Here is a 16768-nt window from a genome sequence, read left to right as displayed (position 1 = left end):
TCTACCTGCCTTGACTTGTTTTTAATTATTCTGGATTTGACCCAGTGATCTATTTTTAAATTCTCTTGGCCATAGTCAAAAATGTTTCAAAAACCCTGATTATAAGGTCTATGCTGGATGAGTTGTGTCCATGTTTGGATAGAAGTTGCTCAGTGTTGTTTGCTCACCGTGCATTGTAAGGCATTAGCGGAACACATGTAATGTCACTGGTTGTGTCGCTATGACAACATTGCAGGGGGTGAGAGAACTAAAGAGGAAAAGACGGGAAGAGAGATTGAAAAAGAGATGCTGTCACTCTTCAGATTCTTTTGATTTGAACTGCATGAGAGCAAGAGATGTAAGGTAAAAGCTGTAAGATATGCATACGGTGATTGAGGTATTGAGGTGATGATTTTAAAATTCTTAAACGTGTGTGTGTGTGTGTGTGTGTGTTTACTTTAAAGAGGATGCAATTTAATCAATTTGTTTACAGGGAAATGTGTGACCTCTACAACATTTAAACAATATCAGTCATGAAAAAAAACTTCTTTTACTAGCAATTGGCTTTGCATCCCATTAAATGGGCATTGACACACCAGCTTACTTTTCTATTAGTCCTGACTAGTATGCTGAATATAATAACTTAACAGAGGCCATCATAAACTATGGATGACGTATCAAGTGCCATTCCTTGAAAATCCCATGAAAAATTTGATCCGAATGACAATAATACAGTAGGGTGAAATGAATTTATGAAAGAGGTCATCTTACTAAATATGAATACTAAATAAACCTAAGACAAATTGTAGGTGAAGGAAGCAGCTCCCATTTGTGGTTAGGAGTAGAGAAGCATTTATTTTTCTTTTTTTATTCAGTGGCATCCCAAGTTGCTCATTCTCTGCATTTCAACACAGCTTAAAGGTCTTGTTGTCATAGCGACTCAGTGAGAAAAATCTCCGAAGCATCCTAAGAGCTGTAACCAGTGGAATACTGAAAAACGAGGCAGCTGTGTTGATGAATTATTAAAAATGTGTAATAAACATAAATTTTCCTTTCCTTTTGTGTTCCATCCCTTATATACATATGTATTTAGGTGTCAGTTTGATTGCACAATCATGGTGTAATAAGAACTTGGATACTTGGATAGCGCCTTTCTCATACCAATGGTAAAATAATACATACAAACTGAAATGTCTGACATTTAAGCTATCTAGCATTAATATTAAAATACAAGTGTGTTGTTTTGATAAAATAATGATGTAATAAATGGCTAATACAGGGTAAACTGGTGGAGGTGGGGTGATTGAGATAATTTTATACTACTCTAGGAAGATGTGTGGTTTGACTTAGGTTTTGAAAGAGAAGAAGGGAGAGCCATTTTGTGTTTTTGAAAGACAATATGGTTGACAGATTTTCTCTATTATAAAATAGAAATATGTGGTAGAAATGGTAGAATTGTGATTTCATGGTATAAAAGTCCTAAAACCCAGTGACTGATTTTTTTTTAATCACAGTATACGCAGGAGTTAAATTGGTTGGGAGCATATGAGAGTTGAGCTCTGGCACCTTTGGTGTTAAGTAAATGGCAAGTGGAGCTGGGCTCTAGTTCCATAATATGATGAAAAGTTAAATCCTTTCTAATACAGTCTTTGTGAAATGAATTTAATCATATAAATTATAAGATCCTACTTTGAGACAGCCCAGAGACAGCTATGAGCTACATTATTACCCCTAAGTCATCCCCTTCTAACATTCAATATTCATTCCATGACTCCCTGACCATTTCTGGCTCTGTATGCTTGGGCACATTTGGTTCCAAGGCAAGCTTCAGCTCTTAACCTTTGGTCACGTACTCAGCACCGGGTACATTTTGAGCGCAGCTGTAGTTTGGCAAGCTGTTGAAGGCTTGGTAAAATGTTGACCAGATTTTGATGGTGCCCTAGGCAGCTCCCTATATGGCCTTTTCCAAGGATTAGTCCTGTTTCATAGTATTTCAACTTGCTACATCAATTGGTTAATGATGATTTAACGTTTAAGCAATCTAGTCTTTACTACTATTTTTTTTCAGTGCTGTGACAAAGTATTTCCAAAACATTCTGTTGCATATGAAGCCAGCTAGATAGCTATCTTTTCTAGTCTACATTGCCAGATTACTTCGCTACTGAGCTTGCTAGCTAAATCAGATTTTTAGCTTTAGATTAATTCTTGTCATTCATGCACCACACCTGAAAATTAGTTTTTTGGCATTATCTTCTATACCAGTGTAGCATAATGTTAATTATACTGTATAACTATTTTAGATGTCATTATCATGATTATGTATACTAAATTTTAGTCTTAAGACATACAGATCTGCCTTCATTTGTTTAAAAATGGGTTAATTTTCACATCTGTTCCCTTTATCGATTGACTTTTGTTTGTTTGTTCATTCATTCATTCATTCCTTTCATACTAATTCTGATTCTCTCTGACTGATGCTCTTTTTTTGCCACTTAATTCATGCTCTCATATTCATTGAGTGCCAGGAATACGCTGGTCTCTCTTGTTCAGTTTTTGGCTATATAGAGATATTTTATATAAAAGACCCTGAAGCATTCAGTGCAAAACACACACAATATCCCATGTGGAAAGAGAAATAATAGAACTCATATCTCTCACTCTCTTTATCTCTGCTGGCTCACACTCTCCCTCATCGTCTCTCTGGTCTCCTCTTTCCCACTTTCCAATTCTTTATCACCCTTCTTCTCTGTAATTTGTTTCTTCGCTCACTCTATCATTCACCCTCTCTTTATCCACTCCTCTCTCTTTTGTTCTTCTTTCAGATACTTCAGTAACATCACTCTGTCGGGACGAGACTACTCCTTTAATGATGATGGCTATTTAGCCAATCCACTAGTGGATGTTATCTCCTACACTGCAGGTCGGGGCTGGGAGGAGGTAAGGCCAAGTCTTGGTGATGTTTCATTCATTCATTCAGTCAGTCAGTCAGTCAGTCAGTCATTTATTCATCTTTTACTCAGTCATTTATTCATTCATTCTTTTAGTCCGTTATTTATATAAACAACTGAATCTTAATGTTATTTACTTAGAAGTTTAAGGTAAAATTTGTCCTGCATCCAAGCAAAATAGGAAAATGCAAAATTAACACACCATTGTTATCCAGCAATTCATGTTTACATTAGCATGAAAATAGAACCCCAAGACTCAGTAGTTACTGTACATTTATTGATCAAGTCCATCAAAATTCATATCAAGTCCTTGATTGATTACCTCCACAATGAAAAGCATTAACACTAATAGGTTGACTAAAAGTGTTTTAACAATATACAAGTAACATTTGGCATAATGTAGGTGGGCTGGTGGGAGAATGGCGTACTGCGTCTGCGCTACCCGCCTTGGTCGCGTTATGGTCCATTCCTCAAACCACTGGATGACAGTCAACACCTGCGTGTGGTCACTCTGGAGGAGAGGCCCTTTGTCATCGTAGAGCCAGCCGACCCTGGAACTGGCTCATGTATTCGTGACTCTGTGCCATGCCGTCTACCCCTCAACAGCAGGTCAGAGACTCGTTTAACCTCTATGTTCTATTTATATGAATTTGACCCACTTTACATTTTTACTAAAAGTAAGAACAATGCTGAAATCGCTGATGGTTTTATCACTGTATTTCTAACCACTTCTAACAATTTCTAATGTAGGTCATTTTTAGTAGTAGTAAAGTCAAGACAAATGGTCTTGTTATAACTTTAACAAATTCACCCTCCAGATATTAATGTCATGCGAAATGAATGAGTTTCATGAAATCATAAGCGTGACACACACACACACACGCACACACAGAAGACACATAGAGAATAATGGGGAGTTTCCCAGTACTCTGTTGAACTGAAGTCTCTCTGGTGACTGATGAAATGTCTTCCAGATTTATTAAGCCATACATCTTGATCTACTGGCACTAGACAGCAGTAAAATGAGTTTTTCTAACATGAAATTTGTGATTTCTTAACAAACAAATAAATCATATTCACCTTACACAATTGTGCATTATAGTATATGACATATAGTGTGCATCACTACTTGTTTCTTCGATCACAGATTGCTGTAGAGATTTGCTGATGTTTTATATATATATATATATATATATATATATATATATATATATATTATATATAAAATATTAGGATCATATAATTTTTTTATATTTTTATATTTATGGCAACTGCTAATCATACATTTGTCCATTTTGCAGAAAATACTTGCGTAAATATTTTTGTGATCATAGTGTATGATGACAAAAACCAGGCAAAAAAAGTTGCACATTTTTTGAGTCTTTACGACCATTAGTGCACGTAGTAGTGTGGCACAGAGTAGCATAAATGTAAAAAATGGTTTAATTTGAGTGAGAGGTGTAGTTAGAGTAGTGTGGCGATATCCAATCAGACTTTATATCGATTTTAGTGGTAGCAATCACCAGCTGTCAGAAAGGTTGTACAGCAGATACATTTTTTTGTTTCATCTGTGAGAAAATTTTATGTCAATATTTTAGTGGTAGTCTAATAAACACATTTTTTTTTGAATGCCAACAGTCCAAAATCCACAATTGTGCAAAGGGTTAAATATACAGATATCACACTAATACAATACACTAATACTGCATCCACGCACAAAGAGTGTATTTCTTCCCCTCAGCATAGTTTCTGTCATAAACACTGTATGTGAGGTGGTCTGAGAAAACCTGGATGTTGCTGTGGTTGAATTCTGGCACGGCCAGTAAAAATGAAAAATCTGCTTATGGTCATTTTTTGCCTATAACATATTTTGACACCTCAGCTTTAAGAAGCCGTAGCTATATTTCACTGAAATGATGTGGAATATTTTTATTTATTTCTAACCTTGCCTTGGCTGTCTGCCTGTAAAAATTTTGTTGGTTAAGGAGCCAATTTAATAAGTGCTGTGGAAAATGCATTCAATCTGTTTAAATAAGTCTAAAATCTTGTTAGCTAAGTGATTTCCTCACACAGTGAATGAGTAGCTACAAGTTGTTGGATAGCTACATGCCATAGCGAAACATACATATGTCTACTCAATTCTGCTTGTAATCAGATAATCAGAAGTGTCCGCAATGCCTCTTTATCATCTAATCTTCATCAAAACAGAGAAAAGTGCTTATACACTCTGTACAGATGAGAGCAGACAAAAGTTTTAAAATGTTTGAATGAATTAAAAATATGCAAAAACTCACTAAATTAAGCTGCACATTTTTATCACTAATGTAAGAGCGGAAATTAATCATTTGCGTCAGTAGCAACGATGAGGTTTCTATTTAAATGCTGGGAGTAACATTTACCTCAGATAATGTTCTGCTTGTCAGGTAATCTGCTCGTTGTAGGTGCCTGGATTAGTGATTTGTTCTCCTCCGATACAGTAATGTTATTTTGGACCTATAATGGACTTGGATGGATGTCAATGCAGTTTATTATCCACTTACATGTAAAAACAAATGGGTACGTGTTTTAACAGTATGTCTCACAGCAGGTGTGGATTTAAACCCAAAATATAATAGAAGCTTGTGTGTGATTAAAAGATGCTTCATGAAAGCTTTTGGTGTGAATAGGCCTTTAGGAGCCTAGTTATGTTGAATAGGGGGTGTTAAGAATAGTGAGCATCCATGAAAGTGGGTTGTAAGATATTGAACAAGACTTAGAAGGCTGTGTTTGAAGTCAGGCACAGCCTGTCTTATCCCTGTGTCTGTGCTAAGAGAGAGTCTCTGTAGGCTCTAGCACACATGCATTTTTAAACCTAAATGAGTTTGAAAGTCCCACTGCATCTGCAAATTTCACACCCTTTTTAATTATCTAACATCTCACTGATCCAAGTTAGAATTAATTGTTTTATCTTTTACAATAGCAAATCAAGTATAACAAAAGGGTCAAAGTAAGCTAATATACATACATTAGGCCTATATGTTTCCATAATGTTTCAGAATGAAATGTGCAAACCAAAGCACTACATTTCCATACCTACACAAACCTGACTTTATAATTATAAAACATACATTTTATGTTACCTCCTACATTAGTGCATCCAGACTCTCATCAAGTGTGAAATAGCATTGTCAAGAGCAAGACATTTTTCTCTATATCTTAATATATTGTAAAAGTAATATATAGTTTTGCTGTAAATATTTCTGGATGACCATAAAAATACTGCACTTTCATCAGAAGTAAGATGACTGAAGAATCAGGAGACCAAAAGGCAGCTTATAATAACAAGAGATGGTAGTCTAAACAAAAGTTGGACACAGATGGCTTTTATACTGATGTGTACGTGCAAGATGACATGCGCTATAAATGACATGCGACCATATAAATAATGCCCAAGGCTAAGACAGGAGAAAAACATAAGCATGGACAAAACATCATGACGCAAGGAACAGACATGTGTGCATCATGAAAGAACAAAGACACTTACAAAAATCATCACGTTAAATTGAGTTGATCTTAAATCTATTAACACATAATCCTGGAAAAATAGAAAATAATCCTACGATATCTTCCAGTATCTAGTATCTACATATATAGTATGTAGAAACCATGTTATAGAATATCTGTGCAACATATCTCAAAATAAATTTTCATGCAAGATTCTGTGCACTTGAACATTGCTGGTCTTGACTCTGTTAGGTTGTAATTTTTTTCTGAACATTGACACAAGCATGTTGTAAATAGCACATAATAGCATTTATTATCAGTTAGTTTTACATTTCTCAAGCTGTTTGTTTTCTGAAAGAATCAGTAGGCTTATTTAAAAAAGGGTAATCATAGAAATGATGAATCTCATAATTCTGCTGATGACCCTGGAGCTGTAAAGGCGACAACGCTTCCCTCTCACTGCTGTAATGCCTGTGAAGGAGGCAGAAGTTAATAATTTCACATGCTGGAAAAGCAGAAGCATTTGAACAAAAATGAACAGATGGAAGCTGGATAATTCAGACAGATGTATTTGAATAGTTCACTTAATTGTGTGAGTAAACCTCATGAGAAGAACTATGGAATTCTTATATATGCTACTATTATGAGAGGCTGACTTTACTCCTGTAATACTATTGTAAACATCAATATTCCTTTAGTATTACTGTAGTAAACTGGGTCACCAGTGGTGAACAGAAGTGCTATAAAAATCCTGTTTCATCAAGTTAGCTAAAACAATTCTAGGAAATTGCCTAAATACCTCTTATCTAACTAGATCATGGACACCAAAGTCATAAGTAACATTTCACACCAGCTCCTAATTCTGTAATGCAGTATGATTATAAATAGCACAAAAAGCAATAAACAAATGTACTTACCAAAGAGTCATTCTTTCTTATACCCACCTTGAGCAATGCCTATGACTTCTTCTTATTTTCTCTGGTATTATGTCTCATAGTTATTTAGCCTATACACTTTGATAAATGTCAGTTTGTTTGCATTCAGGTTTAATTGGCTTTGCATCTCCTTTGTAGGCTAATATATTTCATTTGTGTGACTCATGCAAACTCAATTTTACAATGCAAACATGAACATTCAAATAAATGTATATTTTTTATTTCAAGGAGCTCATGTAAAAATAAACAAATACATATATATATGATTTTCAAAGTTATATATTTCAAGTATATGAATTCATTTGGGTTTAAATTTCATTATTAAATATTTAGTGGCTTTAAAAAGTCTCAGTCTTAAAAACTGCTTTCATATAAATCCAAAAACCAAAATGTTTTAAATGAAGAACTGACAATATATGAGAGTCCATTAGCTGTGCAGTCTGTGTGCATGGAAGTGATTCATTTCTTTTGTAACGTCTAAAAACAAATAGAAACAGTCTTGTCGCTTTTTTGATGTTGCTATTTGTATGCAAGATGCCTCCTGCTTTCCTGTTCCGAGTCTGCCTTCCTTATTCACTACTACTACCCACAGTGCTTAGCATGAGCTGTAGCTTCAGTGTAGCTTCAGGATGTAGGTTCAATATCAACAATTTAGATTTATTGTGCTGTACACGATTCTGTACTCTGTGGTGGAAATATTCTCATTGTTTTACATGTTCCTTCCTCTCTCATCATTTTTTTGACTCTACTTCCTCTCACTCTTTATTTTCAACTACAGCGTGGTCTTGGAAGGCATACACTCCATGAAGCATTGCTGCAAAGGTTTCTGCATTGATGTCCTCAAACGACTGGCCAAAATTGTAGGTTTCACCTATGACCTCTACCTGGTGACAAATGGCAGGCATGGGAAGAACATAGACGGAGAGTGGAACGGGATGGTTGGGGAGGTGAGGTCTTTATATCTTAATCTTTTTAATGGTGAATAATTTGGCTACTAGAGGTGTTCACACAGGCAAGAAACCACATAGGTCACATCAGGTTTACATTTAGACAAACACTTTTCTTTAAAGCAACATATAAATGAAGCAGATTCCTATGTAAATATTATGCTACAGTATTTGTAACAAGGGAGAAATCAGGGATATCCCAAGGTCAGAAGTCAAGGCAAGATCATATACAGTAAACTGTAAGAAAGACGACAGATCAATACTCACATAGCAAATAGCAACACTTTACACTGAGCCAATTAGGAACATTTGGGAAAAATCACTCCATTATTAAGAGTGTTCATTTTCTATAATGGTGAAACATGTTCGGGTTGTGAACATTTGGAACAAGCTGGAACATTTCACATTTAACAAAATTTCACAAAGATTAAAAATACTAAAATAGTAAATTGAAAGATGCCTCTATAACCATAGAAACAAGCTTCCAGCAGGCATGCTGCTCCAGAGTTTACCTTATATGATCACAGTGTGGCTGTGGGTGCTAGCAGTAATAAATTTCTTATGACTTCATTTGTATGAAATCCAGCAACATCACACTCACTCTAGAAATTGTATAGATTTTGTGTGTGATCAGGTTGGAATGTTTCCTTTTATGGATTACATAAAAATCATCAGCATTGTAAATATCTAGCTAGCTTGATAAAAATTATGTCTACCTTGTTAGCTATTTTACTGTAGCTTACGCCATCCACAGTCCCCTTTATTAAGTGTAAAAAATTAATGGCCAATCAGAATGCACTTCAGTGTCCTTTTCTAAACCCAAATTTGGTGTAGTACTACATTATAATATATGATTTTACAAGTGTAGTTCACACCTTATAGTGGTATAGAGAAGGATTGCAGAACTGTAATGGGAAGAACTCTGAGAACCTGGGTTGGAGTTCTGGGTAGCCTTTGCTTTGTGTTAGATAGCCAAGCTCTAAAAGAACTCTGAGTGATGGATCCAGACCTTAGTGAAGACGTCAGTTCCAGCCAGGCAGACTTGTAAGGTAGAAGGCTGAGGCTTGAGTCATAGATATCTTCTGTAGAGAATAGAGTGTTATATGATGTGTGTGTTTAAAGAAAGTGTTTTCAGCTAATTTTCTTGTCCTGTCACTTTAGTTACAGGTATTGCTCCAATGAACGTAGGTAAAAGTGTTCTACTTAGCAATGGTGAGCAGTCAGTTGACAAAGATGGAGAATGAGCTTGAGATTTCAGAATGGTAGGTGTAGGGTCTGGGTGGGTTCACAAACCTATAAGCAGGGTGAGATTTGTTTTAAAAAAAAAGTCAGAGGAGGGAACATTTTAGCTTGAATTTTTACATTTTGGAACGTTAATAACACTGTTATTCATATCAAACACATCAAATCATATACACAGTCTACAATTCCCAAACTGTAGGCTAAAACTACAGAGAATTATCACTTTATCTGTGATGAATCAGTTACATTGAGGCATTACACCTTCAAATATTTCGCCACATATATGGAACAAATTTGAACATCAGTCATATATCCTGATAAATCCATGGATCCATCTTGGTCCAGGATAAATACCACACAGCTTTCACCAGCAGCCAAGTCTGGGCTGCAAGGCTGAAAATAAAAACTAGAATGCAGGATGAAATGAAAATTGGTATTGGTCTGGTGAAAGAAAGGTGGCAGCGGACAATGCATTGCACTAACGATATACTGAATGGTGAGATATTGTCACCAAGTCACCATGTGATCTCTGCTATAATATTGATATGTGCAACATGCATATGTCCGGGGAGGACACAAATTTTTATTTTAATAATATTAAGCCACAATCTACAGTCAGCCAATTGATATATTAGTAACCGTTCCTCTGAAAATTATTAGAATAAAAGCTGTAGTAAGCCTGTGCCACTTCTTTGGTCATCACCACAATAGCCCTGAGCTCAGAGTATACTGAGTTGGCTTGGGTATTCCTGTTTCTCACCAGGTTGTAACCAATAAAATGTGATTACCCAAACTTAGGCACATGCTCATTTACTCATTTGAGGTTTGGGGTGGTTAAAGATGGAATTGTAATTTCTTACAGCGTTGCTACAGTATTGCTTTGTGCAGTAATTGCACTATAATGAATCATATTTTTTTTTATAATAAGCTGCACTGTATGTCTGTTATGTTAAAAACAAATTGCATAACAATAAAAAATCACCCCAAGCCAGAGTAAAAGGTTTCTTTTTTCCCCTATTCTGCCCTAAATGGTTGGAATTTCTAAAGCAGTGATTAGTTAAGCAGGTTCTGTTACCAATAATAAACATAGGACTTGCTTTTAAGTATAGTATAGAAATATATGCCATAAATTTAATGCTGTTTTAACTTGCCCTCATCAGCTTACCCCTAAAATTAGTGTGTATCAACTACATCATATGCATGGCCACTTGCAGCAAAGTAGGAATGTAGGAATGCATCGGCATTTGGTAGCACAGTGTAGATGCATAGGTTGAATTCCTCGGCAATTAGTGCAGTCTCTTTCCTTCAAACTATATACATAGCCACCATACTATTGTCTAGCTTATTTAATAGATTGCACTGTGAAGAAATGAAGTGGCATTACTTTGTTTACGTGGATCAGTCAGGTATGGTTGAATTTCTTTTTTTTTTTTTTGCATTTTTGACAACTGACATTCATTCATTCATTCATTCATCTTCAGTAACTACTATATCCTGGTCAGGGTTGCAGCAGGCAGGAGAATTGAACTATGATTGGACGCTAATCCATTGCAAGGCACCATGCACACACACATCCACACACTCATTCACACCAATCTAGAAAGGATGAAACTCCACACAGATAGTAACCTGAACTCTGTTTCGAACCTGGAACTGTGAGGCAGCAACCACCGTAGTTAAAATTCAAAACAAAATAATAAAATTTATCGTTGAAAATTATAGTAATGATAAATATACAAAGTAGAAAGAAAAAACTCAAATCAGTAAAAGCAAAGTTTGTAAACATATACCTTTAGATAATTTTTACAGTTATATAGTGCTATATACTCCTGCAGTTAAAGTATAGAGAGTGCCATGCACAAGTAATCACTCTGTTTAAACTTTTCCACAATTTGTAATGTTACAAACTGGGATCACTTTGTTGGCCAGGTACACTTGCATGTACTAGGAATTCATCTTGGCAGAAAGCTAGACAACGGATACATATTACAGTGCAGATAATACAAGACAGTGCAAATACAAACAGTGCTACACTGCTGACAACAGTACAAGTAATGCAAACTATACAGATTATACAATAAACACAAGCCAATTTCAAAGTAATAACAGAAGTTACAGTTTGTTGTACAAATATTTATGTATTAATGTAAGTTTCAAATTGCACAGTGCAGATACACAGGTCTAATTGAATGGACAAGTACAGAAATTATTTATGAGAGATACTGCCTGTGGGAACAAACTTTTTTTTTAATGTGCTGTTTTATTTTTAACTGCTCTGAAGCATTTTCCAGACCATATGATGGCCAGGGATGATATTCTCTGCAATGGTCTGCACTGATATTCTCTGAGCACTTCCATAATCTGGATTCATGCCTTTTTGCAGACCTCCTTTGTGGTGGTGAGTGGTGGGGACATTGCTGGAGAGTGTATGGAAGGAGGCAGGTGTGAAGTGCAGCAGCTTGATTAGCAGTTTTTTTTTTCCCAAGATTATCCATAGTAGTGGTTCTGCTGTGCAGGTAGGTTAGGATGAGTCATGCAGCTAGGTGATTTTTTTTTTGTCATTGGTAATGTTTTGGAGGCCTCTCTAGACTGAGAAGCAGAGGGCAGTAAACTGTTCCTCAAGTTTATGTAAATACCTCCTGTTGGCTGCTCTGATTGCTTTTTCTAAGGTCACTTGGCTTCATTGTATGCCTCCCGATTACAAAGTAACCATATTAGGTACGCTACCGGTCGAGAACCATATGCTTTCTTTGGTACTTTTTTAAAATGAAGAATAAATCAAAGTCTTCATAATTTGCAGATGCTCCTTTGATGGTGACTGGTTTACTTGCTTTGTCAGTAATAAATCTTTTATTTATAAACAGCATAATCTTCAATTATTGTAACTTTTCAAGTGCTGTGGTGGTTGAAAACATGTTAACTTGATTATATTACTTACCAGGTGGTGTCCAAACGAGCAGATATGGCCATAGGCTCACTAACCATCAATGAAGAGAGGTCAGAAGTTGTTGAATTCTCAGTTCCTTTTGTAGAGACTGGCATCAGCGTTATGGTCTCTCGGAGCAACGGCACCGTCTCTCCATCTGCTTTCTTGGGTGAGTCATTGTGATCTTGGGTTCTGTTATAGCACCTTCTCAACCGTAGAGCTAAATACAGAATTGTCTGAACTGGTGTGGAACAAAAAAATAAGTCAACAGCCTAATCAAAAACATTTTATTTTCCACTTAGACAGTTTTCCCTATTTATTTCCCTATTACCTATTTTCCACTTAGACAGTTTTTCCTATTTATTTTCCTATTACCTATTTTCCTGTCTGTTTATTGTGCATGTAGCTCAGGGGTTGTGGTTCTATGATAGTGACAGGAAGATTCTGAGCTCAAATCCCACTGCCATAAGAAACATGTTGGACACTAAGCTGCACAGCTTAAATTGTACTTTGTCTTCCTTGTAAGTTGCTTTGAACAAAACCAGGTTATTGTAAGTTTTTCATTTTTCTAATAAAATGTTTCTATTTGGTTTTACTTGAATTTTGTTGGTTGCTATATCACATTAAAGGTGGATAAAAGATCTGACATGATCTGACATCTTGGTTTCATTTTCGAAATTATGAAAAACATTCCATTTTAACAGGGCTGCGTAGACTTTTTATATCCACTGTACTTCACACATATGTCTGATGTACGGACATAACCCTCCCCATAATCCCCCTCTTTATATCCCAATGTTTGCAGTATATCTTACAATAGAAATTGTCCTGTACATCACAGACACACTATCTGCACTTAGATTTTGCTATTTTTATGGAATTTATTTGATTTAATTCAGATTATTTGCTATAAAACAAGATCTTTGTTGCCGCTGAGTATTTTTAAACTAGCCCAATCTGACTACCCTGTCATTAACTGTTGTGGCTGTGCCTCCTTCTCCACTGAAAATGTTCATAGAGTGAGCATGGGGCAGGGCAAATCTTTCCCCTATGGATCTCTATTAGTGCATGTTGCAGTTCCCATTTTTGACCACTAGGTGTAATAACTCTATGGAAGCTAAGTGGGGCAATGTGTGCACTGTCCCGAGATTGCGTAACATCTAGAAATATGAGCAATAATGGAAAATTGGTTTATATCTGTCAGATAACTACAGATATTATTTGTTACATTTTTAAATCATTGGCCACTCAAAACAGGTAATTAGCATTTCAACAGTTTAAAAATGTGTAGAGCTGTGAATAAAGACGAAAATTAATATTTATTGAACAGTTGATATAAATGGTCACGCTCTGCCCCACTGGCGACTATGGACAAGCTGCCATAGAATGTCATCCAGATATGCAGCATGAGAGTGAAGGATTCTGTCCATGAGTCATTGAAACATGGCTGGGACTCTAAACAAACCAAAAGAGAGGGTGACAAATTGGTGTAAACCAAATGGAGTGGAAAAAGTTGTTTTCTCATGAGACATTGAAGTCAAGGGAATCTCAATCCAGTGTCAAATAAAAGCGAGCAATGCCTAACTGTTCGAGCAGGTCATCAACGTGTGGCATTGAATAAGCATCAAATTTAGACACAGTGTTGAAGTTGACACAGAACCACACTGCACCAGCCACCTTCGGCGCAAGGACGATGGAACTTGAGCAATCATTGTGGGACTCCTCCTTTTTGATGTTCAGTACAGGCGGTTGCTCACAACCACTCCTGGGGGAGTCTGTATGTCATGCTCTATGAGATTAGTGTGACCAACCAAAGGGGAAAACACAAAGGAAATCTCCAAAACTTTGATTTTTGGGACAGGGAGAGGTGATTTCTACAGGTGAGTAGGATGGATTGAGCCTCAATTTTAGATTCATCTCTGGTCCCAGCTCCTTCCTCTTGGGAAACACCATCACCAAAGCCATGGGGACAGCTTATCTTCATGATTTTTAGAGATTTAGGTGGCTTATCTGCAATGCATTGCCTCTATCTGTTCACCTTACCTCATAGTCAACACCCCTGACTCAAAGAAGCCTTGCCACTAATTTGGAGGTCAATATGGGTAGCAAAATAGGCACTTGATCTTCTGGGGGAAAACTCATGCGGCCAACTCCCCCTGTTATACAGCCGGGATTGACATTCCTGAGTCTGTAGTGAAGCATTTGTTTAAATCATTCCACTAATCATTCCATCATCCATTTGAGGATGATTCGACATAATTCCAAATAATTTGTAAAGTTTGTGAAATATGCCTAACATGAAAGTGCTTTGGATGGTCAGAACCTTTTTCAGTGTACTGACTGGGGAGATCACTCAGAAGAGCTTCTCCACAACACAAATGTGCAGATTCTTATGATGAGGCACTGGTCCCAGGTATTGTATTGCATAATCCACTAGAAATAACATTAAATGATGCACTTGTGCACTCCATTCTAATGGCCTGACAAGCTCCATGCCGGTTCTTTCGAAGGGGACCTCTACTAATCGAAAAGGGCACAGTGGCACTTTCGGGGTGGCTAGAGGATTCACCACCTGACATTCACAGGATGTCACACACCACCTGCATACATCTCCGTGAATGCCTGGCCAATAGAAATGGACCACGAGGCATTTTTGTGTTTTCTTACGTAAATGGCCCGCCATGGGCTTATGATGTGCCACGAAGAAAAGCATTTCCCCAAGGCTCCTCAGGCCCAACATCTGGATTGTCTCCTCCTTTTAGTTTGAGTGCCTTGTATCACTTGATTGAGAAGAAAAACAGAAAAATATGTATCGGAAAATGTGGCATTTGGCTGATCTTTCTGACTATCATCAATAACGTCAATAATGTGGTCTAAGGCATTGCTCAGGGTTTCACCTCACTACACTACATCTCACTACTACTCACTAGCATGCTGTCCAAGAGCCCCTGAAATTTAGGCAGTTAGTTCCTAAAATAAGTGGATGGGTGAGGCGAGGACTAACCACCACCTATATTTTATGCTTTTATCCCCAGAATTGAATAATGACATGCACTAGCTGTTATTCATAATATCCCCATGCACACACATCACCTCCACCCAAAGTCATATCCCTCAGTCAGCAGCCACCTGTCACAGGCATCCTGAAGATGCTAGGCAAACACAAACGGTTGGCTGCCCTTGCTGAGATCAGGGTCCTGAACCTCTGCCACCATTGTTTCAGTGTTTGGCCATCCTGCTGTTTCAGATCTTTTCAGCTGTCAGAACTTTTACCAATGCTAAGAGGAAACATCTACTAGTAAATTGTAAAAATATTGTTCCTGACATGGCAATTGTCAGACCAAATGATCAGGATTCATAGACAAACCATATGTTGTTTGGAATGAAATGTTCTTATAGGGAGAGGAACAGTAAATCACTGCCATAAGGAGTTGATGAAGGCCAGTGAAATTGTGCTCGGCTGTGCAATTGGACATGGGCAGAGTCAGTAAAGCAGCATAAATTCCAAGAGATATAATTTTCTTTTTTTACCACAATGGCCTACATACATGCTAATATCAATAAAAGAAAACAACTTTCTGAACATGTGTACCAATTTGCATATAAAAAGGGAATGGCAGTTGGCTTGCATGGCATCCCTCCAGAGATTTCATCATACAGTGACCAACTGAGGCCTGAGATTTTAAGCATTCTGTAAAGTATGTAGGCTTTTTTGTGTTTGAGGAAGGAAAAATATCAGAAGTGTGATAGCAACAGAATAGTTTAACATGTATGCAGTTACCCACTCTCCTGGGACTTGAACTACATCTAAAACATCTAAATGTTGCTTTCAAAGCAGATGTAGTTATGCTTGTAAACCTCAGGTTTCCATATGTTACAGTATGATTTCAATTCATAAGGTAATGATATAATATTTGTCGATACTACTGAATCTATGACAATATGATACATTTTGATTTAGTAGCCTCTGATATGATTGATTTGTTCAGAATCTGGGATAGAGGCTTACTTTTTACTTGCGTATGATAAGATAGAGAAGGACTATTTTAAAAGTATCAATTACAGGCAAATCAACTAGCTAGTCTATTAAATTATTTACACATCATTTTAGAAAATATGAATTATTTTTTATACACGAGTATAACACTGAGACCTCAACAACAGACATATATTAGCAAAAAAATTATTGATCAGAATCCATTAAAATGTACCAAAATACTATACACAGGCTCTATAAGGCTCAGGATAATCTGTGATGGTTCAAACCAATTGCAAGGAAATATATTTGTATGACAAATAATCCACACT

General features: G+C 36.7%; 1 protein-coding gene across 3 annotated transcripts in view; it reads left to right on the top strand.

The window, feature by feature from the left end:
- grin2da (glutamate receptor, ionotropic, N-methyl D-aspartate 2D, a) overlaps window positions 1–16768 on the top strand; it is a 110874-nt gene that overhangs the window by 69038 nt on the left and 25068 nt on the right. For all 3 annotated transcript variants that reach the window (XM_034301704.2, XM_034301703.2, XM_034301705.2), the window contains exons 6-9: window positions 2802–2916; window positions 3331–3536; window positions 8124–8292; window positions 12476–12629. In XM_034301704.2, coding sequence (XP_034157595.1) covers window positions 2802–2916; window positions 3331–3536; window positions 8124–8292; window positions 12476–12629 — 644 coding nt within the window. The remainder of the gene's footprint in view (window positions 1–2801; window positions 2917–3330; window positions 3537–8123; window positions 8293–12475; window positions 12630–16768) is intronic.

Source organism: Pangasianodon hypophthalmus, chromosome 29 (assembly GCF_027358585.1).
Source record: "Pangasianodon hypophthalmus isolate fPanHyp1 chromosome 29, fPanHyp1.pri, whole genome shotgun sequence".
Classification (NCBI taxonomy): domain Eukaryota; kingdom Metazoa; phylum Chordata; class Actinopteri; order Siluriformes; family Pangasiidae; genus Pangasianodon; species Pangasianodon hypophthalmus.
This window is presented reverse-complemented; position numbering and strand designations above follow the sequence as displayed.